The 23,680-nt window shown below is 43.5% G+C and overlaps 1 protein-coding gene and 1 long non-coding RNA gene across 3 annotated transcripts in view; both read left to right on the top strand.

Annotated features, from left to right (window-relative positions):
• PARVB (parvin beta) overlaps window positions 1-23,680 on the top strand; it is a 94,062-nt gene that overhangs the window by 54,043 nt on the left and 16,339 nt on the right. For both annotated transcript variants that reach the window (XM_089680797.1, XM_089680798.1), the window contains exons 8-11: window positions 4,253-4,272; window positions 22,383-22,444; window positions 22,535-22,603; window positions 23,000-23,101. In XM_089680797.1, coding sequence (XP_089536923.1) covers window positions 4,253-4,272; window positions 22,383-22,444; window positions 22,535-22,603; window positions 23,000-23,101 — 253 coding nt within the window. The remainder of the gene's footprint in view (window positions 1-4,252; window positions 4,273-22,382; window positions 22,445-22,534; window positions 22,604-22,999; window positions 23,102-23,680) is intronic.
• On the top strand, window positions 9,373-10,063 carry LOC149459786 (uncharacterized). Its single transcript, XR_016313216.1, has 3 exons — window positions 9,373-9,488; window positions 9,580-9,675; window positions 9,789-10,063. It is a non-coding gene; the product is annotated as an uncharacterized LOC149459786 (long non-coding RNA).

The following is a 23,680-nucleotide window of genomic DNA, read 5'->3' as shown; positions in this document are numbered from 1 at the left end:
TCATGATTTAATTTTCTATCTCCAGCTCTTCTCTGCATTGTTTGTCACACAATAAATAATGTGAGCTTTGCTGTGACTGACAGGCTGAAAATGAACGCCTGATGAGCCAGTGGAGCCATTGAGACATGACTAAAATATAATTGCTTTTTAACTAATCTCCAGCCAGCCGCGGCTCTGTAATAATGAGGATTTGATCTTCTGGTGTGAACTAGTTATGAGATCTGCAGGTTGCCAATTGCTGCTGGTGTCTCATCCGGTGTGAGGTGAGGCCCCAGCTGGAACCTCTCAGAATAGGGGCCAGTCCTTACTCCAGACTCCAGGACACAAATCGTGCGGCCACTGACAGGTCACATCTCATCCGGCTGAGGGGTCTATATTTAATCTCTAGGTTCCAATTTTAATTTTGGTAGTTGATCAGAAATGTAATAGCCTCTGGAAGATGGTCATCAATCAGGTGTAAAGAATCAATGTTCAGCTATTTTGAGTGGAATCATAAAATGGCTGATATTATTGCAGAACATGCCGAGAGGTTAATTGACCGTTTGGAGGGCTGAGCTGCTTGGTTTTTTTTTTTTTTTGGAGAGCTTAAAGAACTAGATACAGTATAAAACTATCACCCCACAGATGTCCCTGCAGGCTGAAGATTGTGTTGATAATCTGCAGCCTGAAGATGGCAGTAATAATCTGCAGGCTGAAAATGGTAATGATCTGCCAGCTGGAGATGGCAGTAATGATCGCAGGCTGAAAATATTAATGATTTGCCGGCTGGAGATGGCGGTAATGATCTGCCGGCTTGAGGTGCTTGTTTTCCCAAGTATCCAGCCAGCATGTGATTGCTAAAGCTGGCCATTGATGATTTGAAAGACCGTCCATTTAGAAAGGACCAGCCGTATTTCGATCCATGTATGGCTGGTCCCACTCCAGAGAAGTCAATCTAATAATCTGCTTCTCTCGAGCGGGACTGTTGGAAAAATTTCATTCAATCAACTCCTGCAGCGCTGAACAGTGTATTTTAACAGCAGAGCACTCCCCACTGTCAGAATACAATGACACAGCGGGGAGGATTTCCCCATCCAACTCGCTCATGTAGATGGGAGAATCCATTTGTTTTTGTGTGTTGTGTTTTTTTTTTTTTGTTTGTTTTGTTTTATCAGCCCGCTGGGTGATCAAAAAAGTTGATCCATCTATAGCCAGCATAAGTCATAGCTGTCCTAGTCCATTCGTTCCAATTGCCAGTCAGAAACTAAGGTGTCAGGATTGAAAGCCAGTAGCTGTGCAAAGTGTTGGCTTCTGGCTCGCAAAGGGGGGAATGGTTATAAATCTTTGCCTAGTACAGGGCATTGTACTCAGGAATACAAACTCGTGGGATTTTCTTTCCAATTTACACAGAATAACAAAAATTTTATTTTTTAACCTTTTTTTTTTTTTTTAGACATTTTTCACAAGTCCTCATGGTCGACTGTAATCGACTCAATGTCAGTCTGTTTATCCCAGTGGAAAGGCTTAGAGCAGATTGAGTTTCCTCTCATTAACATACAATGCGAGAAGGCCAGCTCCTATATCTCCGTGCCCTAATAAAAGGGTTAGTGTTCAAATCTAGTTTACAACTGATAATGAGATCTTCAAGTACCTAGAAGGATATGTAAACCCTCACCTTGTAAAACAACCCATTCAGTTTGAAAAATAAATGAGAGGCAATATATTTAGCTCCCCCAGCCCTATCATTAACGAAGATATATAAGTAGGATTTTTCAGTGCTGGGGTTATCAGAAAAGCGCATTTAAAACGGTAAGCAGCAGTTTATAAATATTAGGTTATGCTGTGTAAATAAAAACTTGCAACAGATAACGTAGGTTTTATCCCAATTTGGTGGCAAAAGTGGACATACACTTTAAGGCCACCATACACAACTTGAATTTCAGCCATTCCCTGCTAAATTAGATGAAAGCCAAGCCATGAACTGTTGTCATGACCAGCCACCTTGTCTAAAGTCGATTTGTACAGTAGCTGGCAGGAGAGACTCCTCCATCCATATTGTTTAGCTTGGAGGCATTTGTTAGATTTCTTGCCTGCAGGCTGAACAAAAGAAAATGGCAAAATTAAAATTGTGGTTTTTTTTTTTTGTTTTTTTTTTTACTTTTTACAGTTTCAGGGAACCTCTGCTAAAAATTACTACATTAAAGTGTTACTAAACCTACAACAGTACCATCAGTCTGTATATGCCGTAATGCATACTTGCTATACTCACTGTGGAACCTAAGAGGTTAGTCCTCTGCACTGTGTAAAAACACTGTTTTATCCTGACTTCTCTGATCCTCCCCTTCTTCCAGTGTCCCGCTCTTATCTCCTGATAATACATATCACGTAGTCACTCTGCATATGCTCAGTTTAGTGCGTATTGCTAGAGAGGTGTGTTTTTTGTTTTTTTTTTTTCTTTTTCTTATTGGGAGCATGCATGTGATCAGCACAGGGCCAGTCAGCACTGCCCAGACAGAGGTCAGGGATTCTGCATCCATTTAAAGCAGAAAGAAAACTCCCACATGCTTTAACATGTGCTCTGCTGGACACTGATAGAAGTCACAAGGCTGCTCTAACTACTGATGAGAAAAGGTATTTAGCAGTTTATATGTACTAAAATAATTCCACTTCTTCCATGTTGTTTGTACTGTGGGAGACCAGATGGAATGAATGCAAGGTCCTGGGTTAGTAACATTTTAAAACCTAGTACACACGATCAGGAAATTGTACGCAAAATACCGCTTTCGAAGCGATCATACAATAATCTGATCGTTAGTACACAGTTTTCGTCTGAAATTATTCAAAGGGACAAGCATGAAAATTTTTCTTGTACGATACCAGATCGTGCAATTTTTTTGTTTTGTTTAATCGGTACAATTTTAATCTGAAAATACAATACGGTATATAACTTCAGAATTTTTATTCTGTTGTACAAGAATTTTCGTAACATTAGTAAACTCTTCATGATCTGGAGACTAGCATGCAAAAAAAAATAAATAAATAAATAAAAAAAAAAGGATGATCCTTCATCCAATATCACCGTGTGAGCGGGGCTTTACTGTAATGGTCAGAGGGAAGAATGCTCTTTAGACTTGTTGTCATTAAAAAGATCATTGGTATCTGTGGGAAAAATTGCTCAAGGAGCCCCTAGCAACCTCTGGAACCCAGATTGAGAAGCCCTGTTATATATTGTTAAGTGTTCTTCCATGGCAAGACCACTTACTGTTATCTCACATATATATTCTTATTATAGCCAAATTTACCACCCTTATTCCTCCCACATTTTTTACACTACATAGACAGTAATATACAGAAACGTGCGGATTGTTCCCGATTGGTGTGCTATTACTTTGTGGAATGTTTCGCCGAATGGTTTGCGAAATATCAGCGTCGTTGTGGTGAAATTGGTCCCATAGGAATGAATGGCAGAATGTTCAAAACTAGAGTGGGGGCTGACAAAAGCTAGAGTGTGAGCTGAAAAATCAGGACATGATTTCTAAACTGCCATCACTCCCTTATTTTCAAGCCCACCTACACAAATCTTATATCAAAATGTTCAGCTATCCCTGCTGCCACTAAAATTGTCCACGGATAAGCCATAGTACTGATTGTTTTCACAATATGACCATTTGTTTGCACCTCACGCCACCCATTGACATTCATTGAAACTCCACTCTAGCCACCTCAAATTTGAAGGGCAATTTCTAAACTGCGATTGTGCCTTCATTTTTAATATTTCAGAGACATACTATGCATCAAACTGTAGGTCTGGGTCTTGTGATTCTCACAATATAAAGCTCTTCAGTGTAGGATTTATAATTTTTAAACTACAATCGCTTGAAAATGGCAACCGCCAAGTGAAGTGAGCAAGTTGGAGCAGTTTTGTTTTTAACCGCTCTTCTCTGCCCTTGCTGTAGAGTGAGTTGCCATAGGAACCCAGGTGTGTGAGCAGGCAGCAGAGTGACAAAAGCTAGAGTGTGAGCAAGAACACTTCACACAATTTCCCCAGAAATTGTAGCTTTTCTAGTTATTGTGTTTAATCGCAATGTACTGGTGTATTGAACCTGAATAAGTAGTTAGTACTTACTAAACCTTTACACACATTAATACATTGTAAAGTTATATTGTAACAATGACTGCATTTTTTTTAATAAATGGTAAGCTACTTTTGGATGGCTGAGAACTGATGGTGTTTTTTTTTTTTGTTTGTTTTGTTTTTTTTTTTCTCTTCTAGGTTGATGATGGGAAAATTTGGTATGTAATATGTGTTGTAAACATTTCTTATTAAAGCTATATTTTTCTTAAAATGTATTTTTAATAGCACTTGTATGGCTGTATATTAGGGCATACCAGTCATACAGAATAAAATGTACCTATTGCTATGGGTGTTGTCTAAAAAATATAAGCATGCGTGTATAAACAGGAGTGTCGACAGTAACACGTGTGTGTGTGTGTGTTTGGTCGTACCTAGCAGATTTGAAAGATCCACCCATACGCATGCGTGTATAAACAGGAGTGTCGACAGTTACACGTGTGTGTAGTCATACCTAGCAGATTTGAAAGATACACCCATACACATGCGTGTATAAACAGGAGTGTTGACATGGAGGGGTTTATTTACTAAAGCTGGAGAGTCCAAAATCAGACTCCCTTCTGCATAGAAACCAATCAGCTTCTAACCTCAGCTTGTTCAATGAAGCTTTGGCAATGAAACCTGGAAGCTGATTGGTTTCTATGCAGAAGGGAGTCTGATTTTGGACTCTCCAGCTTTAGTAAATAAACCCCGGAGTGTCGATTTGACAATGAAGGTCAATGGATAAAATGAAGTTGCAGCTGCTATTCTGAGCCACCACCACAACAAGCCTATTTTACTCTGTGTATCTGTAGTGTGCAAGTGTTGGAAGGTTTCTGTTGTTTGTCTCAGTTTAGTAAAAATGTCCCCTATTTTCTTATCCTCATTTCCTATAATGGTGATATTTTCATGATGTGATAAGGGGACAGGTAGCATTAATTTTTATGTTTTTTTTTTTTTTTTGCCAGCGACAGGGCACAATGGTAAATTTCTACAAAAACCACAAAAAAACTGACACAAGAGCTAACGCTCTCTGATTTCCTAAGTTGATAAAAGCCCTTTTTTGCTCGAATTGGCCATTAGAGTGTATGTAAACCTTAATAAGCAACACGGAGATCTTCTGTGCCAATTGGCTGGAAGTTACAAATGGTTTTTAATGGCCACATAGGAATATTTAGATTTTTTATTCTGACAAGGATAGCCTTGTGGGTATTTGTTCCAATTGCTACGGCAATGCTAGATCAGGTTTTTTTTTTTTTTTTGTTTTTTTCAAGATAAAGGTTTAATTCCAAACTGTCTCATGCTTGCCTTTGCAGAGTAGCCATGCAGCAAATGATAGAACTTAATTAAGCCTTGCTTCCTTAGAATTAACATCACTCAGAACTCACAGAAATGAGCCCAGCCTTTAAGGAAGATCTTTCATTAAAGTGTTTTTTTTTGTTTGTTTTTTTTTCTCCCTAGAGCAGGGGTGGGCAACTGTGGCCCTCTAGCTGTTGTAGAACTACAAGTCCCATGAGGCATTGTAAAACTGACAGTTACAAGCATGACTCACAAAGGTGGAGGCATGATGGGACTTTTAGTTCACCAACAGCTGTAGGGCCACAGTTGCCCACCCCTGCCCTAGAGGGCCAAGTACACATAGCGCTTGGTCCTGTTCAGATCCATCCTTTTTGTTTCTAAGCAGTGTGGCTGGACAATATAGAAAGTCTTAGGCGCTGCCAAGAAAGTAATGCCTACCCTAAAAGCTGCAAACACCAGAATGTGTCCCACCCTCGCCCTGTCCAACAGCACCGCTAGGAAGGAGATTGATTTGGGACTGACAGCACTGATCTGTGGCAGCAGGGGCTGCTCCTAATATCAGCTCTGCCATTAAAAAAAAAATGATTAAAAGATAAAGCCAGTCATACGTGGATTGAAATGTGGCTGGTTCAGCAGGGACCAGCTGAATTTCGATCCATGTATGGGCAGGATAATAGTACAGAAGTCGATCTACAGGTGAAACTCGAAAAATTAGAATAACGTGCAAAAGTTCATTTATTTCAGTAATGCAACTTAAAAGGTGAAACTAATATATGAGACTCTTTACATACAAAGCAAGATAGCTCAAGCCGTGATTTGTCATAATTGTGATGATTATGGCTTACAGCTCATGAAAACCCCAAATCCACAATCTCAGAAAATGAGAATATTACATGCAATCAATAAAACAAGGATTGTACATAGAACAATATCGGACCTCTGAAAAGTATAAGCATGCATATGTACTCAGTACTTGGTTTGGGCCCCTTTTGCAGCAATTACTGCCTCAATGCGGCGTGACATGGAAGCTATCAGCCTGTGGCACTGCTGAGGTGTTATGGAAGACCAGGATGCTTCAATAGCGGCCTTCAGCTCTTCTGCATTGTTCGGTCTCATGTCTCTCATCTTTCTCTTGGCAATGCCCCATAGATTCTCTATGGGGTTCAGGTCAGGTGAGTTTGCTGGCCAATCAAGCACAATAATCCCACGGTCATTGAACCAGGTTTTGGTGCTTTTGGCAGTGTGGGCAGGTGCCAAGTCCTGCTGGAAAATGAAGTCAGCATCCCCATGAAGCTCATCTGCGGAAGGAAGCATGAAGTGCTCCAAAATCTCCTGGTAGACGGCTGCGTTGACCCTGGACTTAATGATGTACAGTGGACGAACACCAGCAGATGACATGGCTCCCCAAATCAACACAGACTGTGGAAACTTCACACTGGACTTCAAGCATCTTGCAGTGTGTGCCTCTCCATTCTTCCTCCATACTCTGGGTACTTGGTTTCCAAATGAGATGCAAAAGTTGCGCTCATCAGAAAAGAGGACCTTGACCACTGAGCAACAGAACAGGTCTGTTTTTCTTTAGAACAACAATAAAACACAAACTGGCCACCCAGAATGACACGTATAGCTGGTGTCATTGACTTATCTCCGACTCACTTGTATAAGTGTGGATCCATAAACCCAAAAGGTACATACTAAGCAAAATGGTAGTGTGACAAGAACACCCCTATCTGGAAAAAGAAGGTTACTAGGTGATCCACGCGGAGTAATATGAATTCAAAAATATTCCAAACAATACTTTATTTGATCACATAGATCATAAGGAGGTTAAACATGAGCACGTTGTACATATGAAAAAAGTAAATAAAATCATGTTAAAAAGCACTAGGCGTCTTCAGTTTCGGGTCATCTTAGCAAATAGAGTACCATAAGGCAGAGTTATATAGTGGTGATATAGTTATCCTGGGTTTCCATAGGTTTTCGTCTTGTATTCAAATGAACCATGTATTCAGCAAATGTGTTCCCAATATATGTCAGGTATCTCCTGGTATGAAAAAGCTGGAACACAGAAGTACATAGTATATATACAGTCATGGCCGAAATTGTTGGCACCCTTGATATTTTTCCTGAAAATCATGTATTTCTCACGAAACGTATTGCATTAACACATGTTTTGCTATACACATGTTTATTCCCTTTGTGTGTATTGGGACAAAACAAAAAAAGGGAGGAAAGAAAGCAAATTCGACATAATGTCACACAAACCTCCAAAAATGGGCTGGACAAAAGTATTGGCACCCTTTCACAACTGCGGATAAATAAGAATGTTACAAGCATGTGATGCTCCTGTAAACTCACCTGGGGCAAGTAACAGGTGTGGGCAATATAGAAATCACACCTGAAAGCAGATAAAAAGGAGAGACGTTCACTTAACCTTTGCATTGTGTGTCTGTCTGTGCCACACTAAGCATGGACAACAGAAAGAGGAGACGAGAACTGTCTGAGGACCTGAGAACCAAAATTGTGGCAAAATATCAACAATCTCAAGGTTACAAGTCCATCTCCAGAGAACTAGATTTGCCTTTGTCCACAGTGCGCAACATTATCAAGAAGTTTGCAACCCATGGCACTGTAGCTAATCTCCCTGGTCGTGGACGGATGAGGAAAATTGATGAAAGATTGCAACGCAGAATAGTCCGGATGGTGGATAAGCAGCCCCAAACATGTTCCAAAGACATTCAAGCTGTCCTGCAGGCTCAGGGAGCATCAGTGTCAGCGCGAACTATCCGTCGACATTTAAATGAAATGAAACGCTATGGCAGGAGACCCAGGAGGACCCCACTGCTGACACAGAGACATAAAAAAGCAAGACTACAGTTTGCCAAAATGTACTTGAGTAAGCCAAAAGCCTTCTGGGAAAACGTCTTGTGGACAGATGAGACCAAGATAGAGCTTTTCGGTAAAGCACATCATTCTACTGTTTACCGAAAACTGAATGAGGCCTACAAAGAACAAAACACAGTACCTACGGTAAAATATGGTGGAGGTTCAATGATGTTTTGGGGTTGTTTTGCTGCCTCTGGCACTGGGTGCCTTGACTGTGTGCAAGGCATCATGAAATCTGAGGATTACCAAAGGATTTTGGGTCGCACTGTAGGGCCCAGTGTCAGAAAGCTGGGTTTGCGTCCAAGATCCTGGGTCTTCCAGCAGGACAATGACCCCAAACATACGTCAAAAAGCACTCAGAAATGGATGGCAAAGAAGCGCTGGAGAGTTCTGAAGTAGCTAGCAATGAGCCCAGATCTAAATCCCATTGAACACCTGTGGAGAGATCTTAAAATTGCTGTTGGGAAAAGGTGTCCTTCCAATAAGAGAGACCTGGAGCTGTTTGCAAAGGAAGAGTGGTCCAAAATTCCGGGTGAGAGGTGTCAGAAGCTTATTGATGGTTATAGGAAGCGACTGATTTCAGTTATGTTTTCCAAAGGGTGTGCAACCAAATATTAAGTTAAGGGTGCCAATACTTTTGTCCAGCCCATTTTTGGGGTTTTGTGTGACATTATGTCATATTTGCTTTTCTGCCTCTGTTTTATATTTGTTCCAATACATACAAAGGGAATAAACATGTGTATAGCAAAACATGTGTTAATGCAATACCTTTTTTGTGTGAAATACTTGATTTTCAGGAAAAATATCAAGGGTGCCAACAATTTCGGCCATGACTGTATATACGCTATCCTATCCAGGTGTTGTGCTGTGACATAGCCATATCCTCATGAAACCGCAATAACCCTCTCATTTTGAGTAATTTTTGGAAACCCTTTATTGGGTATAAATACTCAGGCCTGTATAGCCTGTTACATGCTATACACATAGTATATGGAGCAATAATCTTCTCATTTTGAGTAATTTTTGGAAACCCTTTGTTGGGTATAAAAACTCAGGCCTGCATGGCCTGTTATATGCTATATACACAGTTGATGTGTTTTGGAATCCATGTATTGTGACTACCTGGCTCCCCACCCCCACATGTATCTTGGAAAAGCATCAAGGACCTGATCCTATTTCAAGTCGACAGAAGTCTTCTTGATCTTCATTTATGGTAATATACCCACTCTGTGTGTCTTGTTTTCAGGGTGACCTGATGCCCATGATTTTTATATGTATCACTATTTTTCTATATATATCCTCAGAATCATTTGGTACTGTGGACCCTGTTTCACTTGGGGTGGCTATCCAGGAAGTCCCTACATTTGAGAAGTTGGCCTGTTAATCTCACTATTGAGAAGGTAATAGTAGTATCCATTGACTACTGCAGAGGGAGGCTTGGTGAATTTTGGATGTGTTTTGGTTTTTTGGTTTTCATACTTCTATATATATACTATGTACTTCTGTGTTCCAGCTTTTTCATACCAGGAGATACCTGACATATATTGGGAACACATTTGCTGAATACATGGTTCATTTGAATACAAGACGAAAACCTATGGAAACCCAGGATAACTATATCACCACTATATAACTCTGCCTTATGGTACTCTATTTGCTAAGATGACCCGAAACTGAAGACGCCTAGTGCTTTTTAACATGATTTTATTTACTTTTTTCATATGTACACCGTGCTCATGTTTAACCTCCTTATGATCTATGTGATCAAATAAAGTATTGTTTGGAATATTTTTGAATTCATATTACTCCGCGTGGATCACCTAGTAACCTTCTTTTTCCAGGTAGGAGTGTTCTTGTCACACTACCATTTTGCTTAGTCTGTTTTTCTTTAGCCCAGGTAAGATGCTTCTGACATTGTTTGTTGTTCAGGAGCGGATTGACAAGAGGAAATGAGATGCAAAAGTTGCTCTCATCAGAAAAGAGGACTTTGGACCACTGAGCAACAGACCAGGTATACGGGGAATACGACATTTGAAGCCCATGTCCAGGATCCGTCTGCGTGTGGCGGCTCTTGATGCACTGACTCCAGCCTCAGTCCACTCCTTGTGAAAGTCCCCAACACTTTTGAATAGCCTTTTCCTGACAATCCTCTACAGGATGCGGTCATCCCTGCTGCTTGTGCACCTTTTTCTTCCACACTTTTCCCTTCCACATAACTTTCTATTAATGTGCTTTGATACAGCACTTTGGGAACATCCAACTTCTTTTGCAATTACCTTTTGAGGCTTTCCCTCGTTATGGAGGGTGTCATTGATGGTTTTCTGCACAACTGTCAGGTCAGCAGTCTTTCCCATGATTGTGATTCCTACTGAACCAGACTGAGAGACCATTTAAAGGCCCAGGAACCCTTTGCAGGTGTTATGGCTTAATTAGCTGATTAGAGTGGGACACTTTGAGCCTAGAATATTGCACCTTTTCCCAATATTCTAATTTTCTGAGATTGTGGATTTGGGGTTTTCATGAGCTGTAAGCCATAATCATCACAATTATGACAAATCACGGCTTGAACTATCTTGCTTTGCATGTAATGAGTCTATCTTATATATTAGTTTCACCTTTTAAGTTGCATTACTGAAATAATGAACTTGTAATTGATATTGTAATTTTTAGAGTTTCACCTATACTGATCAACTTCTGTATAACCAGCCTTTTGGAAAATTTCTGCACAATTGGTACTGTTGGCTACATCTAGCAGCATTGATCAATGTGTTCTGACAGTGGGGAAGTCTTCCTGCTGTCAAAATATAATAGCTCAGCAGGAGTGATTCCCCCATTTGCAATTGAGTGCGGGGGAATCGAGTACATTTTTTTTTTTTCTTTTTTTTTAAACCAGTGGGTTGAATGAAAAAAAAAATTAAGCATGTATACGTTACCTTTTTAAAACATGTTACACTCATATTTAGTGTGTAACATGTTCTAGCATTTCCTCCCCTCACTCCCTGAGATCCCCCCTCTGTGACTGCAAGTGGGGGTTCCTCTCCTCCCTTTACAACCACTGTCACATTAAAAATTGGGGAACTGTGAATTAATTAACTACAAGTCCCATCTGACATGGCAGTAGACAGTCTATAGTTCTCAATGTACTACGGGTTTGCTGATCACCACCCTCATAGTTTACTGATGCTTTCTAACTGAAAGCCGGTACGGGGGTATGGGCAGAAAGCTGGAGGACGTGTCTACAGGAATCTGACATTGTGTCCTCCATCCACTGATTGCGGGTGAAATGTTTTGCGGGCTCCTGTAGGGAAAACATAATAAATTAAGTAACTTTTTTTTTTTTTTCTTCTGCAAAAAGTGAAATTAGCCTTTAACCAGTCTGCAGCTCTGTGTGTCTATCAGGGCTGCATTTACACACACACAGAGCCCGGCTGATCGATCACTGTTTGTTTGAGCTTTTACTATTTATGACTGAGTGATCATTGTCAGGCTGTGGTATACACGGCACCAGCCCAACATTGCAGTTAACTAATTCATAAATCGTGAAAGCACACACAGTGCTGCAACTCTGCAATCAGCCGGGCTGTGTATGTATACAAGGAGCGCTGATAGACAGAGAGTGGCAGCTCTGAGTGATCTGACTGTTATGAATAAAAAGCTGCGGTCCTGTGTAGTGTATCTGCAGCTGCTTGTACACACGCTAGGCAAATACTTTACACAGAACTGAAGTTCTGAATGCGCGCTTACTATTATGAATGAGTAAGTAGTTCTGATTGTTCATTCATTATAGTGATCTATCCCACTGCTTACAGGGGGCGGAGCTACAGCCAGCATGTAGAGGTGTTTTTAGGGGACAACGGGGCCACCAATCGCAACGGGGCCAAATGCTATATGAACTTCAGCCCCCCAGGAGTTTAAAAAGAAAAACTATCATTTTTATTTCTCTGTTTAAGTGTATTTCCTTGGCAAGCAGAGGACATCAGAAATCTCAAACGTAGTTGCGCTCTTGAGCGACTAGCGTATGACCAAGTCTCAGATTTCAACCTATATACTCAATGTGTCTGACTATCACTGAAAACTCATCTCTTCAGAGGCCTGTCCTGTCTCTACCTAACAACTGTACATGTATCTTCTTCATCAGCACATCCCTCCCAGTTATTACCTCTTGTATAACTTGTACCTTAGATTGTAAGCTGTAACAAGCAGGTCTCTCTGCCCTTATGTTGTAAAGCATGGCGTAAACTGTTGGTGCTATATAAATCCATTTATAGTAACAGTAATATTTCCACATATGCAGCCATATTGGGATAACACGTATTTTATATTGGTTACGTGTTCCCATTCACATAGCATAATTTAAAGTACCGTATTTTCCGGCGTATAAGACGACTTTTCAACCCCTGAAAATCTTCTGAAAAGTCGGGGGTCGTCTTATACGCCGGTGCGAGCCGGGACGGCACTTTTTCGAGGGGCGGCGCCGCCCCCCCTCCTCCTCCAACGGACACCAAGTACAGGGGTGGGCAGAGGGCTGCTGTACCTTACCTGGCTCCGGTCCCACGACGATCAGGTCCAGGAAGCGCGGCTGCTCCTTCTTTCAGTTTGGCAGCTCGATGGTCACGCGGCCGCTCGGCTCCGCCTCCTCACCGGTGATTGGGCGCCAGCACTGGAAAGGCACACAGCGACCAATCACCGGCGAGGAGGCGGAGCCGAGCGGCCCCGCGAAAATCGAGAGGCCGCACTGGAAGAAGGAGCAGCCGCTCCTCTCCCCCACTGACATTAACGATGGGGCACTATTCCTCCTCCACACTGACACCAACGATGAGGCACTGTTCCTCCTCCCCACTGACACCAACGATGAGGCACTGTTCCTCCTCCCCACTGACACCAACGATGAGGCGCTGTTCCTCCCCCACTGATACCAACGATGAGGCGCTGTTCCTCCCCCACTGACACCAACGATGGGGCGCTGTTCCTCCCCCACTGACACCAACGATGGGGCGCTGTTCCTCCCCCCCACTGACACCGACGATGGGGCGCTGTTCCTCCCCCCCACTGACACCGACGATGGGGCGCTGTTCCTCCCCCCCACTGACACCGACGATGGGGCGCTGTTCCTCCCCCCCACTGACACCGACGATGGGGCGCTGTTCCTCCCCCCCACTGACACCGACGATGGGGCGCTGTTCCTCCCCCCCACTGACACCGACGATGGGGCGCTGTTCCTCCCCCCCACTGACACCGACGATGGGGCGCTGTTCCTCCCCCCCACTGACACCGACGATGGGGCGCTGTTCCTCCCCCCCCACTGACACCGACGATGGGGCGCTGTTCCTCCCCCCCCACTGACACCGACGATGGGGCGCTGTTCCTCCCCCCCACTGACACCGACGATGGGGCGCTGTTCCTCCCCCCCACTGACACCGACGATGGGGCGCTGTTCCTCCCCCCCACTGACACCGACGATGGGGCGCTGTTCCTCCCCCCCACTGACACCGACGATGGGGCGCTGTTCCTCCCCCCCACTGACACCGACGATGGGGCGCTGTTCCTCCCCCCCACTGACACCGACGATGGGGCGCTGTTCCTCCCCCCCACTGACACCGACGATGGGGCGCTGTTCCTCCCCCCCACTGACACCGACGATGGGGCGCTGTTCCTCCCCCCCACTGACACCGACGATGGGGCGCTGTTCCTCCCCCCCCACTGACGCCGACGATGGGGCGCTGTTCCTCCCCCCCACTGACGCCGACGATGGGGCGCTGTTCCTCCCCCCCACTGACGCCGACGATGGGGCGCTGTTCCTCCCCCCCACTGACGCCGACGATGGGGCGCTGTTCCTCCCCCCCACTGACGCCGACGATGGGGCGCTGTTCCTCCCCCCCACTGACGCCGACGATGGGGCGCTGTTCCTCCCCCCCACTGACGCCGACGATGGGGCGCTGTTCCTCCCCCCCACTGACGCCGACGATGGGGCGCTGTTCCTCCCCCCCACTGACGCCGACGATGGGGCGCTGTTCCTCCCCCCCACTGACGCCGACGATGGGGCGCTGTTCCTCCCCCCCACTGACGCCGACGATGGGGCGCTGTTCCTCCCCCCCACTGACGCCGACGATGGGGCGCTGTTCCTCCCCCCCACTGACGCCGACGATGGGGCGCTGTTCCTCCCCCCCACTGACGCCGACGATGGGGCGCTGTTCCTCCCCCCCACTGACGCCGACGATGGGGCGCTGTTCCTCCCCCCCACTGACGCCGACGATGGGGCGCTGTTCCTCCCCCCCACTGACGCCGACGATGGGGCGCTGTTCCTCCCCCCCCCCCCCCACTGACGCCGACGATGGGGCGCTGTTCCTCCCCCCCCCCCCCACTGACGCCGACGATGGGGCGCTGTTCCTCCCCCCCCCCCCCCACTGACGCCGACGATGGGGCGCTGTTCCTCCCCCCCCCCACTGACGCCGACGATGGGGCGCTGTTCCTCCCCCCCCCCCCCCCCCCACGGACACCGACGATGGGGCGCCTCATCATTGGTGTCAGTGGGGGGAGTAGCGCCCCATCATTGGAATACCATATTGAAATCAAATCTGATGTTTTTTTATTTGGTGTGCGTTGGAAGAGGGGTAGTCTTATACGGCGAGTATAGCTCAAACCCTATATTTTAACAGGAAAAGTAGGGGGTCGTCTTATACGCCGGAAAATACGGTATTTAAAAATTGCTGTGTTCTGAAAACTCTCCAACTGAAGTTTTTCTCTTCTAAATAATGTTGAGGGGACTTGGGAATTACTTTTACTACAATTAATTAGGGATGCACCGAAGTTTCGGTGGCCGAAATGTTTTGACCGAAAACGCCCCTTTTGGACAAAATGAAAAAAAGCACCGATACAGGTGCCGAAAAAAACCCCACCCGTCACCACTGCCGCTCAGTAGTTCAGCCTTACCTGAGAAACCATCGATCCCAGCGCTGGGCATAGAAATGAATGAAAGAAAGATGGCCACCACACATCTCTATGCCTTTGGAGGACCGGAGCGATGTCCCTTCCCGTTCCAGCCATTTTTTTTTTTTTTTTTTTTTACTGATCCAATGCTTTACATTGCAGAGGAGAGATGTGGGGTCTTATTGACCTGTCACTAGTTATTTCTATCACAAGGGATGCATGCATTTCTTGTGATAAGAATAAAAGTGATTAAAATTCTTTTTAAAGGACAAGTGCAAAAACAAAAAAAAAATTAAATATATATATTTTTTTAAAGTGCCACCCCCCCCCCCCACACACACACATGAGGTATCGTCATGAACGTCAGAGCAAGAGCAATAATTCTCGTACTAGACCTAATCTGTAATTTTACACTGCTAACCTGTAGAAATTTTTAAAGCATCACCCATGGAGATTTTTTAAGTACCGCAGTTTCACGCCATTCCACGAGCGTGCACAATTTTAAAGCATGATATGTTGGGTATGTTGGGCATCTCTTTACTCGCCATAATATCCTTTCATATTTTACAAAAAATATGAAAGAGGATGAAAATATTTTCGGTTTCGGTACCAGAATTTTCATTTTGATGCACCACTACAATTAATCTTGTCTGTACTGTGCTGGCAGATCTCAGTATCAGTTGTGAACCTAGATGTGAGTTAAAGATGTAGATGGTGAGTGCATGGGCGGCCAGAGTGGATGTCTTGCTGACCATTCCGCACAGTCCTGGCGCTTCAGAGGCAAACCCTAGCGGCACCAGGTCACCTGCACCCAAGGCACACATCTAAGCCTCTGGCTGAGACAGTGGGGGCTCTCTCCATGCCCATCCGACCGGCCGGAAAATCTGGAATCTCCTCCACCTTACCCTGGATGCTAGGATGATAGCTCCTCTGCAGCCATGGCTCATGTGTGTGATTTTTTTTCTGCACCTCCTGGCTCTTTCTAGTCCTCCCAGGTCTCCCTCACAGGCTGAAAGCCTTCTCCGGGCCACGATTCCAAAAATTCCTCCCTGCTAGATAGGGAGATGGCGGATATTTTCATTGGGCAAACAGGCAGCCAAGACTCCGCACACGATGGTCCAGTGGACTCCCCTGCCCTTCCTCCTGCACCTCCACATTATTCTGGGGATTACATACAACACGTTTTGCTGATTTATTGCAGCGGGAATTGGATAAAGCTACCACTAAATTGGCCTCCAACCTGAAACAGGATTTTCGGGAATTGGGTGATCGTCTTGAAAGTTGAATCTAAAGTTGATGATACAGTCCACAGAGTGACTCAGAATTCTAGCATGATTGCCGACTTACAGGATCGCTTAGATGAGGCTTACAATAAAATAGATGATCTTGAGAATCGTGCCAGGTGGGGCAATTTCAGAATTAGAGGGCTCCCCGAAACAGTAAAAGATATTTACCCCATTGCCCACTCCCTCATCCATGCAATGGTTCCGACAATTGATGACATTCATTTGGAATTCGATCGAATCCACAGGGCCTTGGCCTCTGAACATAATAGTGAAGCCTCATTTTTTCAGGTTCAAAGAGTCAGTGATGCGTTTATGCTAGGGAACATCCAGATCTAAAAGTCGATAGATACTGGATTCAAGTCTTCGCAGACATCTCTCAGGCTACCATCCAAAACAGAAGGGCCTTCCAAGCGCGACTCTCGCTGTTTGGTCCAGAGGGATATTCATTATCAATGGAGCTATCAGTTTCTTCTGCAATTTCTTTATAATGCACTCCTTCTCTACATTCCCTGAGGGGGAAAGACTTCTTTTGAATGTGGGTTTTATCTTCCTTAGTCCCTCCTCCTGGAACCTGCCTAAAACTAATGGACCCCCCCCCCCCACTATCACCTCTGTGATCTCCAGCCTCCAGGAAGAAATCCTCTGCTGCAACACCACACCAGTTGCCTTGAAGTCTCGACTTAGTAATGTTTGTTAAATTATATCGGAGGCCTCTCAGTGGGCCCGTTGTGGGGCATTGGCCTCTGTGTGTGCAGTTTGGTTTATGATTCTGGTTGATGTATTTTGGTAAAATACTCTGGTGGCTTTAAAAGTTTTACGGATGTTACATGTAGACCCCGGGATGCCGGAAAAAGTCTATGCACACTTCCTAATTTAAAAGACTCTTCCCATTGTTTTGACTTTGTGGAGACTCTCTCATTCCTTGACCTAGTGTCTAGGATATTTGGTATTTTGTTATCTTGCTTTACGTATTGTTAATTGGATGCAGGCCATTCTTCGGCTTTGGCTTTCTCTCTTTTATCTTTATTTTTTTTTTTAACTTTTCTTGACTGAGGGTCAATCTGGGAACTTTGTCCTGCCTCTGGATACTTGACACTCTATATCAGGGGTGTCCAAACTTTTTTCAAAGAGGGCCAGATTGGATGAAGTGAACATGGTGGAGGGCCGAACATTTTTCCGAACATTCTTTGAACCATTACAATTAAATGCAAATAAATTATTTTATGCCAAGTTAATTGCAAACGACATACTTTTCATTTCATAACATTAAGATCAACTGACAGCTGAGTTTTCACAATGTATTGAAAATAAATTTTAAAAAAACTTACCTGCACTAATGTGAAGGGTGAAAAAGGTAGCTGGAGCTGAAGTCTCTGCTCGGCAGCCGGGAGGGGAAGAGAAACACACTTCATGCTGGAAGCCCGGCCCTGACGTCACCGCCCTCTGTCACGCATGCGCACTGCTCTCGAGCAGAAGACTGTCTGCCACAGAAGGGAGGGCCGTGCGACAGCCGCATTTACACAGACCAGGGAGAACGCACCGCAGTCAGGCATGCGCACTGCTCTCAAGCAGAAGACTGTCTGCCATAGAAGGGAGGGCCACATTACACAGAGCAGGGAGGGCTGTTGGAGGGCCGTATTAAACCGACCCCCGGGCCGTAAATGGCCTGCGGGCCGGACTTTGGACATGCCTGCTCTATATGGATGGGAGGGTTTGTCTGATAGTGACATCACCACTTGCTTCCCATGTCTACCTAAAAACAATGCTCTGCTTTGATCTGCTTGCTCTCTCAGAACATCCAAGGGCTGGGCTCCCTTTCTAAGCGACTCAAAATATTATCCCATTAGAATTCTCTGGGTGCCGATGTAGTGGCCTTACAGGAAACACATTTTGCCCCTTCCTTTACTCCCAGATATATTCATAGGGATTTTGACTTGTTTTTTTGCTAATGCCTCCAAAAAAGAGGGGTGGCGCTCTGCTTTTCTAATTGGCTATTATTTACTGAAACTAAAGTTTTAAGGGATAGGATGGGATGATACCTTCTGGTGAAAGGTCATTTAGAGGGTAATATGGTGTGTTTTCTTATTTACTATGCCCCAATATGAACAAGGTGGCCTTTTTCCATTCTCTTTTCAAGTCTCTGTTTAAAGAACTAGACGAAAATGTGATTTTGGCAGGGGACTCAAATCTGGCTTTAGACCTTATACTCGATAAATCCCATGTAATCAAACTTAAATTGCCTTCTAAATGAAGCTGCGATTTCGTTCGGCTTTTATATCGCCATGACCTAATTGACATGTGGAGGGAGGCCAATCCCACCTGTAGAGATTACTCCCACTTTTCAAGGGCTCATAGTCACTATTCTCATACAGACCATGTTTTCCTCCCCTTGGACATGATCGCTAAGTTACATTCAGCTAAAATTATATCAACACTTTGGTCGAACCACGACCCTGTACTTTTAACGCTCTCTAATTTGACGGTTAAAATGGTTAAACCACACTGGCAATTAAACGAGTCCTTACTAAGTGATGAAGCCTGTTTCTTGGAAGTGGGTGAACATCTGAAGTCCTATTTTGCAATTAACAAAGCGGAGAATACGAATCCCTCCATTAATTGGGCAACCCATAAAGACTCTGTTCGCAGGATTTTTTAATCTACCAAATCTAGAGAATATGAATTGTTGGCTGCCCAACATAAAATTGCCCCAACCTTGGATCTTTTATCAAAGGTGGAACACGCCCGGCTGGAGCTTAACCTTTGCCTCACCACAAAGGCGGAAAAACAACTGCGTTGGATGATTCATAAATAATTCATATGGTTACGATCACGCAGGATCCTCAGAAGATCAGGATTTTTATGCTTCTCTATATGGTCCAACGTGGCCAACAGAACCCTCTTCTATTCGATCCTTCCTATAGTCCATGCCTATCCCTTACCTTACTGACGCCCATAAAGAGCTTATGGAACAAGCCATTACTTCTGAGGAGCTCCTAAAAGCTATTAAATTGCTACCGTTGCATAAATCCCAGGGCCCTGACGGCCTCCCCAACCAGTACTACAAAGCATTTTGTGAACATTTTACTTCCTCATATGACACTGTACTTTAATTCATTGCAAGAGGAAGGTGTGCTCCCTTTTAGATGAGAAAAAGGGATATATTCGTGTAATTCCTAAACCCAATAAAGATTCCACTGATGTTCATAATTATTGTATTTCCTTAATTGCAACCTGAAATTCTAGCTGTATGCCTTAATTCCTTTCTGGCACAATATATTCATAAAGATCAGTCGGGATCTGTATTGGGTCGTCAAATGTTGAACCAGATTCATAGACTTATTACTCTGTCAGCTGCCCGTTTCGATTGGGATGCTCCTCTCTCTAGGACGCTTATACTTCTTTATCTGGACCTTCATAAGGCCTTCGATAGTCTGACGTGGGAATATTTATTTACTACCCTGAAGGCATTTTGGCTTTGGCCTGACATTTCTTGCTCTGTTACATTTGCTATATGCTAATCCCTCGGCCCAGGTCACCATCAAAGGCTACAAATCCTCAGTGTTTCCAATCCGCAGAGGGTGTCCACGTTCCCCGCTGATTTTTGTGCTGTCAATTGAACCCTTGGCTATGGCAATTCAGTCTCATCCCCAAATCCATGGCATTCGTTGCGGACAACAGGAACATACATGTGCCCTATTTGCCGATGATGTTCTTATGTATATTACTTCTCATTTGATAATTATTCCAAATTTACTGTCATTATTACACCAATTCTCCGCTCTTTCCGGGCTTTCCCTTCCCAAAAAATGTCTGCCCTTAATGTTTCCTTACCCATATCTGAAGAACGGCAGCTTAGAATTTCCTACGATTTTCAGTGGGCGAATAAATCTTTACCCTACTTATACCTTACCAATTCCATTGAGATACTTTATCAGGCTAATTACCCTCCCCTCTTTTAAACGCTTAAGGGAGATCTCCATCATTGTGCTGACTATTCCTTGTCCTGGTTTGGTAGTCTACTCAATCAAAATGACATTTCTGCCTCAACTACTATATTACTTCCAGACCTTACCGATTAGAGATTCTGCGATGAGACTTACTACTTCTACAAACTGAAGTTCTTAATCTTATTTGGAATAATAGACGGCTTGAATTACGTTATATGCTTCTAGATCGCGGGGTGGTATTGGCCTTCCTAATCTCCACTTGTACTTCCAGGCTGCACAGGTCGCCCAATTAGCTTATACCACTGTTTGGGGACATACTCCCCATTGGGTTTCTGTAGAAGCTCTTTCCTGTCACCCTTTAGCTAATGGGGCGTTACTTTGGCTTCCTAGTCTATTACGTCCTCCTATATTGTGCCCCATTTTGACGTTCTCCTTGGCAGTTTAGGACAGGGTATGCCACTGCAAGTCACTAGCATCACCACATACGCCTATTGCTCCTATTTTTAGCAACCCTGAATTTGTGCCTGGATTAACACCGGCCCCTTTCCAATGGTGGATCAATATTTTAAAGACAAGTTACATATGACTACTACTGAAATCTTTAGATACAACCAGATTGTCTGTCTCATTTCTCCACTCGAAGCTCGCTGTATTGGATGAGTCACCTTTGCTCACCGCCTTTGAACTGTCTTGCAGGAATAGGGATTCCCCAAGAGGCTGGGTCTCTGCAATATATGCTCTCCTCAGTGACCCATGTTGTAAACTCCCTTACATGGAACACTGGGAAAAAGATTTAGCTGTCAAATATGAATTATCGGATTGGCAAGATATCATCTTGGAACTGTCCAAAATTTTTATCAATACTACTTTCATTGAAGCTAATTAGAAAACATTGTTGAGATGGTATCTGGTACCTACCAGGATTGTAAAGATGCATCTGTCTGCCTCTGCGATGTGTTTCCGGCTTTGTGGCCAGGTTGGGTCTATGTTTCACATCTGGTGGCAGTGCCCACTTGTAACTAGATTTTGGATTTGAATGTTCAATTTGGTAAACTCAGTGATGGGTATTATATTCGCAAATCCTCAGATGGCGCTCTTTCACAAATTCCCAGATAATGTTCCCAAGAAATCCCATAAATTGATTTCCTATAGGATTCAGGCAGCGAGAATTACTATATCTAGACACTTGAGGCAATCGGTCACTTCACTTGATTATGTTAAAAAGAAACTTAACTGGATCAGGATTAACGACAAACTCACTTGTATCCTTCACAATAACTCGAAGAAATTTGATAATACATGGAACCCGTGGATCCAATACCTTTCTGTGCCTTAATGACCCTCATCTGGATTTTCTTTTCTACTCTTTCCTTTGTTCTTTTTACTCTTTTTGTACCGCTCTGCATTGTATATTCTATGTTGACAAGGCGAGATATACTTGACCTCGAATTGGCCGCGATTTATGTCTTAACTGCCAATCGTTGCGGCAGAATTTGTTGTTTAGGTGTTTCTATCTGTATATAAGATGGAACATTGCTCATTGATATTGCTTGTTTTACTTTTGTTTTTTCCTTTTGTAAAACTATTCAATAAAAATCATTGAAAAGTAAAGATGTAGGTGCTTGGTTTCTGCACTCCACTTTATCCCTCCATTCTACTTTCAAAATGTTGCAGTCTGCTCAAGACCTGCTCGAAGGAAACCGCTAGAAACATTTTTAAAAAATATATTTTTAGATATATTGTGTGAATTGGAAAACATATCCAACATATAGTGGAGTTTTCTTGAATTTGGCTGCAAAAGTGAAAATATAATTGTGTTTTTTTAAATCGGGATAAATTGGGATACTATAAAATCGTAATTTTTTTTTATTTTAAACCTGTTGTTTGAAACTTCAAAGGAGTACTGATGAGAAAAACTCACATCTTCCATTCTTCCTCTCTGACCAGAGCGAGATGCGTTTGACACTCTATTTGATCACGCCCCTGATAAACTAAGCGTTGTTAAAAAGGTAAAGAACTCCTCTTCCTTCTATGACTACACTGTGCTCCTCTAAAATAAAAGCATAGGTTGAACGGTTGTTTGCTTGATTGTTTTGCAGTCGCTGATCACTTTTGTGAATAAACATCTGAACAAGCTAAACCTGGAGGTGACGGAGCTGGAGAGTCAGGTAAATTGGGGCAGACAGTGCTACACAAGGGTTGTTACTTCTCATAATACAAGTCAATGACTAGGCTGATCCACTGAAACCAAGATACTCCTTGTGTTGCACATGGCTTAACAGTAATGAATCACTCGGTGTAATTGCACTGAGCCATTGAGAGCTCCCCTTGTGGCTACTCTACATATCTCTATAGTTAATACAAGAATATAGAACACATTTTTAAATAATGGTTCATTTTAAAAAACAAAGTGAAATGGCAAGAATGACTCATTATATGCATGCACAGAAAATACACTATACTTCCCTTTTAATCCTATCTTTAAAACACCTTGAAAAAATAGAATGAATATATTTTATGTTTTATTACTTTTGCATCTTGTTTTATACTTTCTGTTCTGTCAGTTTGCAGATGGAGTTTACCTGGTCCTTTTGATGGGTCTTCTGGAGAACTATTTTGTCCCTCTGCACAACTTCTATCTGACACCAGAGGGATTCGAGCAAAAGGTAAGTTTATAGTATGAAACACATACATAGGCCTACATATATGAATAATATCCAACAATGCAGCGCTCCGATAGAATGATCCATAAAATTCATCACATAAAAATAAGTGCTTCAATGTATAACGTATTTATAAACGCATGCGAAATGAGCTAATGCTCAGTTCAGTATAGAAATTAGTTATCTTAGAATCCTAAGAAGTGTCACATAAGGGTGCAAGTCTGCGTCTAAAGATGCCAAATGGTGTATTAGTGACATATAAATCTTCAAAGATGTGCAGATCAGTGCATGTGGGAAAGAGAGTAAGTTGCACTAACCAGACAGTGCAAATTATAGCGCTTTTGAGTAATCAAGACCACTCCTGGTCATCATCATCCTGGAATGTATGGAACACCTCTGGCAACAGGTCTGCACACAGCCTTTCCTCAACTGACACTCTCCGGATCACGGGGAAGATTCGCTTCACTTTTACGAACCCAATGGTAAGCACTTAAAAGGGATCCACCTTCGTGGCTCAAAATGAATGAGCCAGAGAAGAAAGTGCTATATAGTGCAGTAAGTTTATTGAATCATCAAAAGAAC

The sequence above is a fragment of the Staurois parvus genome, unplaced genomic scaffold (assembly GCF_062004578.1).
Source record: "Staurois parvus isolate SC_StPar_1 unplaced genomic scaffold, SC_StPar_1.0 ptg000249l, whole genome shotgun sequence".
In the NCBI taxonomy this organism is placed as follows: Eukaryota; Metazoa; Chordata; class Amphibia; order Anura; family Ranidae; genus Staurois; species Staurois parvus.
The sequence above is the reverse complement of the archived record's forward strand: the minus strand, read 5'-3'. Positions and strand labels throughout refer to the sequence as shown.